The sequence below is a fragment of the Ciconia boyciana genome, chromosome 19 (genome assembly GCF_034638445.1).
Source record: "Ciconia boyciana chromosome 19, ASM3463844v1, whole genome shotgun sequence".
In the NCBI taxonomy this organism is placed as follows: Eukaryota; Metazoa; Chordata; class Aves; order Ciconiiformes; family Ciconiidae; genus Ciconia; species Ciconia boyciana.
Window position 1 is genome coordinate 6494200 of NC_132952.1, and position 13845 is coordinate 6508044.

At 45.5% G+C, this 13845-nt stretch overlaps 2 protein-coding genes across 7 annotated transcripts in view; both read left to right on the top strand.

Annotated features, from left to right (window-relative positions):
* Positions 1-5779, top strand: part of PUSL1 (pseudouridine synthase like 1) — a 34837-nt gene extending 29058 nt beyond the window's left edge. For 4 of the 5 annotated variants that reach the window (XM_072883602.1, XM_072883603.1, XM_072883601.1 and 1 more), the window contains exons 6-8: positions 415-469; positions 4412-4574; positions 5649-5779. In XM_072883602.1, coding sequence (XP_072739703.1) covers positions 415-469; positions 4412-4574; positions 5649-5680 — 250 coding nt within the window. In that variant the 3' untranslated portion in view covers positions 5681-5779. Of the gene's footprint in view, positions 1-414; positions 470-590; positions 640-4411; positions 4575-5648 lie in introns of those variants that run through there. The other variant, XM_072883605.1, reaches the window with a different exon arrangement.
* A 5901-nt stretch (positions 5780-11680) lies between these two features.
* Positions 11681-13702, top strand: LOC140661470 (lysophosphatidic acid receptor 6-like). 2 transcript variants are annotated; one of them, XM_072883599.1, is made up of 2 exons: positions 11681-12749; positions 13566-13702. In XM_072883599.1, exon 1 carries the CDS (start codon positions 11681-11683, stop codon positions 12737-12739), a length of 1059 nt encoding a protein of 352 aa, XP_072739700.1. In that variant the 3' UTR covers positions 12740-12749; positions 13566-13702. The 2 variants fall into 2 exon arrangements, with proteins under 2 accessions (XP_072739700.1, XP_072739701.1); XM_072883600.1 differs by lacking the exon at positions 13566-13702 and adding an exon at positions 13214-13254.
* Positions 13703-13845: the final 143 nt, after the last annotated feature.

Genomic DNA, 13845 nt, shown 5'->3' on the forward strand with positions numbered 1-13845 from the left:
GAGTTGCTTTGCTATGGTTGATTGTTTCTTCCTTTCTCCAGGAGGCATCAGACTGCATCCCTCAAATCAGTAGTACCTTAGCAGACTGCTAAGTTGCACCTTGTTTTATGTTGCCCTTTCCCTTTTATTTGAATGGTTATATACTTAGGGGTAAGGCAGCAGGAAGATCAAGCCCCATAAAACTAGGTGCATACAAAACGGTCAGGAATTGTTTCACCCCAGAAAATGTCTGCATCTGAGTAGCAAACGAGGAGTCTGGTGTTTGCAAGCTCATGATGCTGTTTCAGGTTAACTGGGGGGCTGTGCAGCTTCTTACTCATTCTACTCTCATTCACCTGTACTTTATACTTCTCTTGTGGGTAGAAAAGCCATTTGAAATATAATTTTAAGCACTTTTTTTGTTCCTTTCTTTAGGCGACTGGAGTTTTGGGAGTTGAAGTTCAGGAGCAGATCATTTCTTTACCGACAGGTACTGTTTGGTGCTGTATTCAGCACACACTTTGCCTCTACGAACCGAAGTGCCGCTATCACTATAACTATTGATCAGTTTAGCAATGTTGCATCCTTATGTAGTGCCATCTCTGTTGCAGAGCTGGTGTTATAGCTGCGTGACACGTGCAGGGACCTAGCATCAGAGAGGTGAGGTTCTGTATTCTTTGTTTGATCTGGTAGAACCAGAATTTCTTACATTTGTGTCTAAAATGAATGTCCGAAGTCACAGAATTGTGTGGGAGGATGGAAAGTTTTGTTTTCTGCAGTCTTTGTCCTTGCAGTCTGAGTGGTAAAAACCAACAGACATATGTTGTTGCTCTGCTGAATGGCACTGGGCCCAGCAAAGACTGCCTGGAATTTTACTTTCTGGCTTTGGAGCATGAAGTAATTCTCAATATTGCACAAAGGAGAGATGGGAAGACCTGATTCAGCTATGCAGGCATGACTGCAGGATCTTTCCCTCTGCCATGCTGTCTAGCCTCCACTGGGTTTTCTTTGAAATAACTCCAGTGGGGTTTTTGCTGCTATCCTCAGGGGAGACAGCTCTCTCCACAACTTAATGGATCACCTCATTAGGAAAGAGTTGGCTGTTCTTACTCTGCCTATCCTGGCCATGGTCACACTCTGGAGGCAGGGAATAGGCAAGAGAGGGCTTGTTTTTTGCAGGAGAGAGGGGGTGTTTTGTGGGAACAGCAAGCAGCTATTTTTTATTCTGTTTTGACAAACCAAATTTGTTTTTATCCTGTGCCAAGTAATGCTCTGTAAGCTCTCTGACAGTGGGTGTCTGGATATGAGCAAAGGAAGAACAACAACATGCTTGAGAAGGGCTTGACATACAGCAGGGATTTGCTTCATCAGATGCTCTTGTGACAAGGAGAAAATGCTGGTAACCCATTTAGTGCATTAGAACGGAAATGCTGCTTAGTGATATTGTGCAGAGAGAACAGTTACCTGTAATACTCGGCTCAGCCTAAAGCCCTCTCTGAACCTTGTTTGCAGCAGCTGCCTTACAGCGAGCTGGCAGGCTGTAGTGAAGCAGGAGCAGGCTGTACACACTGAGCTTGCACTGTTCTACCTGAGCATCTGCTTCTGCCCTCTGTCATAAAGAGGAGACTAGACTAGACAGACCTCATATCTCACCTCATAGGGCTGCTATGATAAGTATTGACAACTGGATGTTTTTTATTAGAGAAATGGGTTCAACAGCCCCAGAAATGGTACGTAAATATTTTTGCTGAATAGCTTGCAGAAGGGGGGAGACACCAATCACATGGCTATTTCAGATGTATACCATTAGCCTGCATTTACACTAACTGCAAGTGTGGAGACATCAAAGCTAAAGTCACAGCGTACAATGACCTCTAGTGAGGGATGGATAAAATAACATATGTCACGGATCTCTGCTGCTTCTCTGTGCCATCTGCTTAAAGGCAGGCTCTTGGCACTCCACAGTGCAGTTTAAGATCAGAGCACACAGGGGGAGATAGTGTTTGCCTTTGGATAAATATATCTTGGCTTGTTGGACCTTTCTCCTTAACGGTGATAAACATGATCAGGTTGCTTAGTGGACTTTGGTTTATTCTTTTGTAAATGGTAATGGATCAGAAACTTAGACCGATACTTCATTACAGCACTACATTTAAGTTTTTGGAGAGCTTGGTACGCTTTGAAAGGTCATGAATAGAACGAATGTTTATTTAGGCCGAATGACTGATCACGCCTGCACAAGCGGGGATGTGTTCTGGCAGCAGCGTGAGAAGGTGAATCAGACGGGTCAAGTACAGGCAAGCCCAAGCAAAGTGCTGGCAGCTTCTGGGAGGGGGTTCAGCTCTTGTCTAGCTGGACACCACAGGCTGGTTAAGTTCATTGCGTTGTGCTGTTTCTTTCCCCTCAGAGAGGCATTTCTCACAATGGGACTGTTCATACAAGCCTGTTCGCTCCAGTGGTGCTGGGACAGGGCCTAGCTTTCCTTGAGCTTTATCTCTTGCTGAATAAAAGCCTGAAAAGGGCTGCCCTTCTCTGTCTTTGTCCTTTGTTTCCCCAGGGAAACAGATGTTTCCCTGAACCATCCCCAGATGTTTTTTGCACGAGCTTTCTTGATGCCCATGGGTAGTAGGTAATAGCCTGTATACTAGTCTCTGGATAAAAGTCTCTCTAGGACTGCCTTGCTGAGAGTACTTCTGCAGCAAGTGGAGGGGCTCTTACTTTTCAGTTATTCCTCGGCAGCAGCTTCATGAGGCTGCCTTGACGTAAGAAGTACCTGGAAGATTAGTGGTCAGTACTCTGCTTTCAGAAGGATGCCTTCAGCTTGTGAAAGGGGTGGAGAGAAATGTAGCCACCACAGGGATGTAATAGCTAGCTAGTGTGCTGGTTTTCGCTGGGATAGAGTTAATTCTGTTATCAGAATTCTGTATATCAACACTGTTTTCAGCGCAAATCCAAAACACAGCCCCATACTAGCTACTATAAAGAAAATTAACTCTATCCCAGCCAAAACCAGCACAGCCAGTCATAGGGGACTGGCATTTGGTGTGCAGGTGGCATTGGCAGATACAAGTCTTGGCCCTCCTGGAACAGCATGTCTTCTAGGGATATAGAAGGAAAGGGTGTTCTTTAGCCAAGAGGATGCTGAAGCGTGAGTGGTGTTTACGCAGGAGGCGAGCGCTGTGGTGTGAAATGTGTGCTAACCCACTAGGTCTGGAATTGCTGAGTGTGGAGGGAGGGAAGGGAAGCTGTGACATGCAGAGGTGTCTGAAATACCAGTTTGCTGCACTCTGGGGGGACGTCGTCTCATGGGCTGTCCTGCTTGGGTTTTTTTTCCTCTTACTTTTTTGGCTTTCTGAGAGAGAAGCAAACCCCTACATAGTCCCCCACCTGGAAAAAGTGTTGCTTGTGTATTAAGAACCACTGTGAGCCCAGCTCTCCCAGCAAGCATGTGAGCTTTCTGCCACAGACGGATGTGTGGGTGCTGCTGTTGTTTCTGAAACAGAAACCATCCTCTGCTCAGCTTTCTTCCCACATGTGATGGGAACAAGCCTTGCTCCAAGGCCGTGCTGTGTAGCTGAAGATCATTGTGTTACAGGTCCTCATCTCATTCTTACTAATGTCTTTAGTTGTAGGGAGGGAAGACTTAAAGGAAGGAAGGTAATTTTGCTAGTTCTTTTCCCTTCCCTACCACCAGCTTTGGTCACTAGAAGATTCTGTGCCTTTGCGCGTTGCAGACAAGCTTAGCTGCTGCATGTTGTCACGTTGCCCCGATCAGTGCAGAACCTAGGCAGGCCATGCCATCCCTGCTAAAAGTGGAGAGAACGCCTTTCCTCTGTGGGGTGACTGTGACTGCTGGGGCATGCTCGGGGACTACGGGAGTATGATCTTTCCAAAGAAATAAAGCGAGCACTGGAAGTGCTCCTTGGAGGTATGTGATACCAAAGGCATACAAGGGGCAGCCAGGACTGGCTTGAACCCTGATGGGTGAGTCTGGGGCATGACTTGGGATACTTCCGTGGCACCTAAAACAAGGGTTAAAGCATTCTTTATGTGGGAAGATGCTTGCTTCTTTCTTAACACCCAGCTGGTCTAGGAGCAAAGTGCATGGCACTGGGAACAACTGATAGTACTAGAAACAGTAGAGGAACACCAGAAATTAGGCTTTCTGGGAACTATGGGTTTAATAATAATGATGTACCTAGATTCAGGAGCAGGCTCATATTAAGAAATCATGGTGATATCATTCTTTCCTGAGTGACAGGCACTGAACACGCTGATGAGGTTTCTAGCTTGACTCGCCATCAGTAGTAACTGTGGGCTGTTACACAGCACAATACTGCTGATAGCACGAGTGCAGGACTCCGGACAGAACTTCCTAGTATCTTTAAGTTTTACAAGGGCAGCTCCTAAGCTGTGTTCTCTGTTTTTCCAGGTCCGAAGAATGGTTGGGGCTCTAGTTGCAGTTGGCCAGGGAAAGTTAACACCTCATCATATAAAGGAGTTACTGGAGATAAAAGATTCACGGGCTTTTCCACCAAATGCCATGGCTCCACCATCCGGACTCTTTCTAAAATCAGTGGAATATAATGAAGCAGGTAGGTGAATGCAGGGAAGGGCATTCTTTTTGTAGGAGTCAGATCTCATACTGAAGGGAGCAGGAACACTCACAGGCTTCCTTTATGTGCCGTCTGACCTCTGGCTCACGGCTTTGTTCATTGACACCCCCATCATAGTGAAAGCCCCTGACTGTAGAGGTGTTCACAGCAGTTGCTATGGAAAAATTGTGTATTTTTTTTTCGTGGTAGATTTCCTCCTCTTACTTGCAGGGTAGTAAAAGAGAAGTTGTGTTGACAATGACTTTGAGATCTCACATGAATGATACTTTCAATTCTCATAAATTCTTGTTCTAGCCCTGACTATGTATAAAGACCAAATCATCTGTGGTATCTAGGTGCCTACAGATCCGTTTCTGTTCGCTCACTTCTCCCTTGGTATTTATGAGAGGATTGTACAGACTGGAGGACAGAGAACAGATCATCCTTTTGCTTATATGGTGGCTCTCTTAATTTAACAGCTTCTGATCTAAACGATTGAAGTTTTTTTAGCTTAAAAAAAAGAAGGGAAAGAAGGGGGGGTGTGGAAATTTGCAGAAGATGGCAAATGGGTGTCATGGAAGTTTGACATCCCTGCTAGGGATAGCAGGTATTTAAAACTGCAAGGATTAATCTGTCTCTGATTAATCCAGTGCCTGTGAAATGTGGATACAAAGGACTTTCCACCACGCTGCAGACCTTCTCCAGGCTGCCTTGTCTCAACCAGAGCACAGACCTCCTACAGCCGGGCTTAGAGCGCGCTCTCTCCTGCAGCAGCAGTGCACACATGGGGACTTAAAGGAGACAGAAGGGAAAGGGAAGCAACAAAGAGCAGTGCAAGGAGCTTGAATGTAGTTCTGAGCACTTGGCCTGGCCTTGAAAGGGCCGCTGCCGCTTGCTGGTTTGGGCCCTCTCCAGTGGTGCTTTTCCTACTAGTGCTGTCTGTGGAGCTGTCTGTGCTGGCAGGGAGGGAGTCCAGGTGGGAAATGAAGACCACAGATTTTAAGTGCTTTCAGGTGGTTTCAGTGCCATCTTCTTCCCTAAATCAATGTTTTCTTTTTTTTTCCCCCCTCTCAGATTTGGACGCTACAATTGCCCCAGGAGAGTAGCAGCTCTGTGAGATACAGCCATGTCTGAAAGGACTGTTGTTGTGGATATGTGATGGAGGTTTGCCAAGCGCTCTTTACACAATACACGGTCTTGTCTCAATAAAAATCATTGACTGTGACTGTAGGCATCTTCCTATCGTTTGTCCTTGCCTTCTGAGACTGCCAAGGGGAAAGCAAGAACAACTCCGTGCTGCTTTCAGATAACTGTTTTCTTTCTTTTTTCCTGAAATTCTGGTGCCTGTCCCTCAAACAGGAGGAGGAAGAAGTGGGGCTTGGGCTTTTTGTTTGGTGGTTTTTGTTTGTTGGTTTTTTTTTTCCCCTTCTGTGTTGTGTGTGGGAGGGATACAGGCTTAGAACAGAGGAGAATGTAGCATTTCCTCTGTGGCCCTCTCCTCTGTAACCCTGCCTTTGTACAGCATAGTGCAAGGGACAACTGTTACTGTTTGATGCAGTGACTTACAGAACCAGCCTTTGAAAGCACTTGCCATTTCTGCTCCTCACCAACAGTCACTCTCTTACTGAACTGGAGCGGCTTTTACATTATCCTGTTCCCTGGTACAAAGTCACGTCTGTTGCACTTAGGATGTGGCATGTTACAGAGCAAAGTTCCTTTGAGGTCACTTGAAATCTGTTCTAATGGTCACAGCCTGGGCTACTAGCACAGGAACGACTATATGAGTGAGTCAGCCCAACTGTGACATGAAGCACTCTCAGCAGCGGAGCCACCAGAAGGTGGCTGCCACACTGTTGCTGGGCTCTGATTTGATTGTTGCTGCCTTCTGTTCTTCCATGGTTGTTGGTGCAGAGGTGCTGCCGAGCATGCTAGAGACTGTCAGTGATCTAAGGGCATGCGAGTTGTGCAGAGCAGGCAGCAGAGAGAACTCCCCCCCTTTTCTTTTTTTTAAATCACTCTTATCTCAGGTTTTGCCTGCTTGGCCAAGCAATAAAATACACATGAGGTAACTTGTGGTTTTTTTCTCATGAATGACAACAGAATCTCTGTCTGTTTTGGTTATAAAATGACTGTTAGAGTGACAGGTTACAGGAAAGAGGATGAAAATTGTGACTTCTGAAGTTCACAGAAGAAACAATACCTGGTTTAAACACTCTCCTGCAGTGGAAGCAACGTGCAGCTGAGATGCCTGGCACCACCATGATTAATCTCCCCTTTGCCCATGAGAGGAGGAGAAGAATTACAGAGAAAGCCAGTTTGTCAGAGCAGACAGCCCACTTGGTCTGGTAAGAGGATGTTCTTTGTTATGTGACAATTCAAAGTGATACAGACTATGGCATTCAGATCAATAAAGGCAGAATCTTAACCTCTTGAGAGACTGCGGAGTTTCCACTCTCAGCATGGTGAAGAGCCACAAGGTAGGCGGAGGGGGAGGCAGCAGTTCTTTTTGACCTTTCTTAAGGCCACTCTTGCCTTTGGCAGTGGGGTCGAGTTAGTGAGTGGTCCTGGTACAGCATAGGAGGACAGCCCATTTCTAGGTGTCCCCTCATGAGAAGTGGTGCATCTGTTCCCCACTCTGTTCCAGGCAGCAGTTTTGCCAGAGACCTGCTTTTGACAGAATGGGAAGGAAAGGCAAGATACTGCTGGTTACTCTCTCCCTTCCCGTGCAGCATGCTGACTGCTAGCTGCTTTATTCCCTCGGGGACTAATTCCCAAAGAAGACGACAGAACTTTGGAGGAGTCCTGGGTCTGTATGATGGAAAAGGAGAGCTGAAGCTGCTGTGTTGCTAGTGTGGTACCTGTTTGTGCTTTTCTGGTACAGCCTTGCTGGATAAGTACCCAGAGGCAGGGATGCTGTAACATGCCGCAGTGATTTTTCAACACAAGTAGTGGGGCTTTTCCATCTGTGTCCCAAACCCTAACATGCCCGTATGTTTTTAGACAGCAGTTTGCCTGAAAAGGAATGGCAGCAAAGTCTTGCTCTTTCCCGCTTGGAGGGGAAGTGAGAGTGCAGCTACAGGCCCATTGCAGAGTGTCTCAGGCTGAAGCACTGGTACCTGGTTTAGGAGAGGCTGGTCGTGCTCCGCAGACTGCGGGGACCAGAGGGCAGGGCAGGCTGGAGGTGATGAAGGGTGGCTTTGGGTGGGAGCATTGTGCTTCCCTCTTACAACAGTGGGTACCTGGAGAGAACTAAAGCACACGCTAGTGCTGGCTGCGTGCTGTGCTCTCTCCCCAGTTCTGGGGGGACGCTTCGCTAGCGGGGCAAGTGCTCTGTCTTGGATCTGAGTGACGGCTTTTCATCTTCGCTTCCTGTGGTTTCTCTCTGTAGAGCAACGTGAGAGAGCTCTGCAGTGTCTTGCAGGGCAGTTTGCTCTGGTGTTGAAACTCTACATAGAAGAGCTTAGCAGTGACCTCGTAGTTGTGAGGACTCTTTGGAGAGGCTAGTGTACTCATCGGCAGCTTTTGTATGACAGATGATGATCTGAGCTCTGGTAAGTTAACTTTCTAACTAAATTTATTATGAGTCTTTACAGGGTGGAAAACTGAACCAAACACTAATGCTGTTCGGGTGTTAATCAAGCTAACTGCTACTGCAGGCTCGGGTATCGCCGCTTTTTTTTTTTTTTTAAATAGTTGCAGTGCAAAAATACCTGCTGTTGATGTTTCTGCTAATGTTTCCCAACTTCTGGTTACAATAAAAACCTAGCGCGCTTATGGGCTCGTTATCAAATCCAGTAACTGAGCAACCCAGGTTCAGCTCTCCAGACAGTAGTCTAGAAGTAGACTGACTGGCTAACTCTGCAGTTAGCACAAAGAACTGTTGTGGGTTTTTGCTTTGTCTTTTTTAAATCCCAGAGCAACTGTTAAAAAATAACCTCAAGAGACTTAATTAAAGAACATGCTCTCTTAGCATCATAAAATACACCATCAGTAGAGAACTTCTGTACAAACTCCTAGCCTGAATCGTTTCTTTGGTGTCCGTGATTAATATTTGTTACTTTTATCATGGGGTATTCAGCATTCTTTTCCTTTTTATGTTGTTGGATTACTAATTCTTTTCAGTTGACTCAATTTGGACATCCAAATTCAGTTGATTCAATTTGGCGATCTTTCTGATTGACAGTGATCCTTTAAAACCAGAAAAACCTCACGCTTCACCAGAGTTCAAAGACTCAAGCTTGGTTTTATATAAAAACTTTTCTAATAATTTAGTGAACTCAAAATCCAGTGGAAACTTTGTTGTATGCTTTTCTGTGTTTTTGTAAATCAAATAACTTTGTACAGAAACAGAAGCTCGGAGGTGCTTTTTGGTTGTCTGGAAGAAATAACAGCCCCCCTCTGCCCAAAAAAAGCCAGCCAACCAACCAACCCTGGGGAAGCAAAGCTGAATTTGGAATTTGATCAGACTCCGTACTTTTAAAATGGCAGATAAGTAAATGGTACATTATTAGAAGAGATGAAAGTGGCTATATACTTGGAAAATATATGTTTAGTTGTAAACTCTGTCACTTCTGTTACCTCTCACAGGGAATGGAAACATTTTCAAGCAGATAGATGTACGTGGTGGGGCCCTGCAGTGCGTATGTAACTCTTTGGAACTGGGTAGAAGACCAACTTGTAAAAGACTTGCAAAATACTCCATGTCAGTGATTTATTGTTCCCTCCCCTTCCACTGTTCCTTACTTCTGCTGTAGTTGAGCTTAAATGGCTTCATGTTACGTGATGGGCTACACCGAGGGATGGTGAGCGCTAGTGGGTACGAGCATCTCTGTGACAAGCTTCACCTGTTACTTCCCAGCAGTTGAGGTGTCAGCGTTGCCCACTGCCCACTCTAAGAACGTAAGACGTAATGTGGGATCCTATTTCAGATGGGGAGGGATCTAGGGGATTAAGTGAGACTACAGGTGCTCAGGAAATATTAAAGGTGAAAGGAAATATTAGTGTAGTATCGTGGTGCGAGGAGCTTCTGTGCCTTTGGTAAGGCCTTGTAACCACACTGCCAGGGCTCTGAGCAGAATCAGTTTTAGGCAGTCCTTCAGTAGCAAGACTCATTTTGCCATCTCACAGCAGTCAGCCAGCATTAAGCATAGAGAAACTCTTGTTGGGTCTAGCTGCTACAGAACCTTGGGACAATGTATGTGCTGTTTGGAAGAATTCCTCTTGTTTGTTTTGGAGCTGTTACCTGATAGTGTCTACGGGTGTCCTTACTGTGCTTGTCTTGTGAGCAGTAGCTGATCAGTCCCCTTTGCTGTCCTGCTCCTTTCATTTAGATTTTACAGGCCTCTGCCTTACCTTTCCCCAGTTGCAACACTATACTTTGAACCTAGAGAAGATAGATGTTCTGTGGCTCTTGCTCTGGCAAAACTCTGAGATAAAGGTTGTTTCAAGTCCTGTGCTGCTTCAAGTTAGGGCTTAGCCGTGCCTGGCTTTGTGTTAATTTTCCTGTGTGTGTGTGTGTACAAACCCTTTGCTATTAGGTGAAAGACCCATGTAAGCAGATATGTATGCTTGCCTACTTAAATTGAAACAATTTTTTTTCCTTTCTAATCCTCCAGTTATCATCTGGGGTGCTTTTGACTTCATTAGATAAACAACTATTGGGAGGAAGTGTGATTTCAGAGTTTCCTTTGGAAAGTACCCAACAGCCTTTGTATTTTGGGGCTTTCAATGGCTCGACTTTAGGAACGTTGTGCGTATTGTAGCTAGGTTTAATTTCTCCGCTGCATTTAAGGGCTTCTGTTTTGGTGTCTACACGTGGCTTAGGTACTCAGATTTCTTTTATGTTTGATGGAGAGAAACTGCACTGCTGGAGTGTTGTTTATCGCTTATGTGATGTAAGTGACCTAGATGAGAAGTCCTACTTGTACAGTGCCTCTTTTCCCTTATTTCAAACACATAAACTAGTCCTTTAGGCTCCCTCTGTAACTGAGATGAGTGGTGGTTCCCCTCTGCAATGTGCCTGCAGAGTCGGTTTAGGGTGCTGTAAATTCACCCAACAGCTTACACCGAGCCTTCCCACTTGCATATGAACTTCAACTAAGGTATAAAAGTGTGGGTGGGAAGGATGGAAAAAACCCTATTTCTCTCAGATTGCGTGCATGTTATCAGGTCTTACGATGACCCAGGACTGTATCCTGTGCTACATACTCTCCTGCAAATGCATGTTTGTTCCAAGAGACTTGTCTGAAGTGCTGAACCGGTCCCTTTACTGTTGGGTTACAGCCGTTGTCTGTACTACTGACCATCCACCCTGCACCACTCCTGACTGGGGGTGGGGATGGTGCTGCTGCTTTACGATTTGGTTAACAGCTTGGTATGGATGCCAGCTACCTGTTTCAGTTCTGTGGTTTCAATACTATTTCTTAATTTTAACAGGAAGGCTCCACACATGCTCTTCATAAAACTGCAGCACCAAGGGTACAACAGTTCGGTCGTAGAGTACTGAGTTAACGGGCACACTGGAGGAACAGAAAGAGCTGTCCTCCTGGTATGTTTGCCACTACTGCTGCTCTTTTTTCCTGGGAAGCCTGCACAATCCATCATGGCAATTTTTTAAGGACAGGATAATAACGTCATACGTCTGTCGGATATGACACAAGAATTCTGGTAGGGCTTCGGAATGGGAAATTAATTACAGGCTGGTATATCACTGCTGAAGTTCTGCTGTACTGCTTCAGTTGCTGGCCCACCCTTAGCCAAAGCTATATCCTTCTACATGCCTTTTTTTTGGGGGGGAGGGCAGCATTGCTACCTCTGTTAATTCAGTGTTGTCATCTTGTGATGATTTTAATGCCAGTAAATAATCTGTCTACTGCGTAAACTCCAAATGCTTGTGTTTTAAATGATTTATTCTCCCTTACAGCAACACCACTTTCCATCGAAGTACACCAAGCACAGACCTCTGAACCACAGACTTCACATCGCTCAGTTGTGTAGCTTTAGCTCTTACCCACTTGAGATGAAATAAAAGTCAAGAACCTCCTGAGGTAAGGGATAGCTTAAGACTTTTATCCCATGCTGGATATCCCTACGCGCCAGCAGAAATCATGGCAGATATTTCCTGGACTGAAGGAGTCTCCAATGAGACGGTTGTCAACACCAGTTCAGAATTCACCTTGGAAGCAGACTTCCAGTATTCCTTGTTTACTGTCATCTACAGCATTGTCTTCGTGCTGGGACTGATAGAAAACGTCTCGGCTCTGTACCTCCTGTCCTGCAAAGTAAAGCACATTTCTCATTCCTATGTATACATGATTAATCTAGCTCTGGTAGACACCTTGTTTGTTTGTGTGTTGCCTTTTAAAATTCATTACCACCTGAATCGGAACAATTGGATCTTTGGTGACATGGCTTGTAGGATAACTGGGACTCTGTACTATATCAACATCTATCTAAGCATTGCCTTTTTCACCTGCATTTGCGTTGATCGTTACATTGCAGTGTTGCACCCCTTCACGTACATCCAGATCAAAGTCATCCATTATGTGATGGTGGTCACAGTCCTTTGGGTGGTCGCTGTAAGTGTCATGGTTCCACTTATCCTTGGAGGTCCCGTCCACAACAGTGGTGCGAGGAACACAACAGCGTGTTTTGAGAACTTTGCTACGAGTAGCTGGACTTACCGCATGGCACCTTACAACATCCTGGCCTTAGTTTTTGGTTTTGTGATCCCATTTTCCATCATTCTGATCAGCTACCCTCTCATTGCTAAGAGGATCTCCCAGATCAAGCACAGCATTCGCAAGAGGAAGGCCCTGAGCACTATCTGCATCATCTTGGTCATTTCTACTTTGTGCTTTCTCCCCTATCATCTCACTCACTTGCTCCACTTTTTAATGAGAATCCAGGTAATCCAGAATGAGTTATTTACCAACTTGATCTACAAAATGCGAAGGGTCACCTTAGCCCTCGTGAGTTTCAACTGTTGCCTTAACCCGCTCTTGTACTACTTCAACTCTTCCGGCAAGCAATGGCACTTCAACTTCAAGCTCAGATTCAGGTCTAAAATGGTGTACACGATCTGTGACCAGAAATTCGGGGAGGAGTCCTACGTTTATAAACTACAACAGAGACGTGGAAGTAAACACAGAGGTGGAATCAACTGATCTACTTCAAGTAAGTACAGTATTCAGCTTTCCACTGTTTCTTTGAAAACAAACCTGTGAAACCTACTGTCCTTTCATACAGTGGTTGGTACATCAAGGCAAGACTGGAGGGAAGTACCTAACAGCTGTATATTTTCATTAGCCAACTAGGACAGTGCCTGGGGGAGCTGTATTCTTTGACAGTCCTTGGTAGCACGTGGTGAAACTTGCTGTGTTCATGTACCTTGATGTTTTGGTCTCCTTTTGTTTAACTTTGGTGGGAGAACAGAGGGCTCCCTTCTGGAAGGCGGTACAGCCCAGGAAAGGGTTACTTGAAAGAAACCAGCCTCCTAATTGACACTAAGGCTGAAGGCTGTGTGGATCTGGGCAGCCCTGCTCGGCTTTTCCCTATTTTGGAGGGATCCTGTGTTTTCTCCCTGGGGGCACGCTGTAGCCAGCTGGGCTCACAAGCTGCTTTCTGCCTACATTCCACAGCCAAATAAGGGCTTCTCATCCCTGCTTGTGAATCAATTGACTGGCTTCCTGAGGAGTATTTATGTACAGGGTTTCTAGCATCGCGTGCCTATGGATTCAAGCTGGACATCTATTACGGCAGTTCTAGAAGATAATGGATCCAAGTATTTATCAGTTAACTCTGTGCAGGACCAGTGGTAAACAAGCTCCTCTTGCCACACAGTCATTGAGGGAAGTTACTGTACGAGCTGGCACAACTCGGTGCACTGTGCAGTCCTGTTCAAATGTAAAGCTCTCTCTTCAGTCATTGTGTTTATGTCACAAAATGTATCTATCTATGTGACCTGTTTCACCCCTTCTCTTGTATTAACAGAACCACACAGCTTCTGAGAACCGCCGAGTTTTCCACCCTGTGAAACATGAGACTTTGGAGAGAATTTATCATTTGTGGGTTATCAGAGTCACCAGAAAACCACGGGGCCTGGCTGACAAACCTGCTTAAAAGCCAATGGTTTACTTTACTTAACAGGATGTGATTTTTTTGGTAACAGATATACAGACTCACTGTTCTGTTCCTTCCCATGCCAACCCCAAATGCAAAGCGTGTATAAGCTATTGGCCTGTATGCACGCAAGATGGCTGAGCAGATGAGA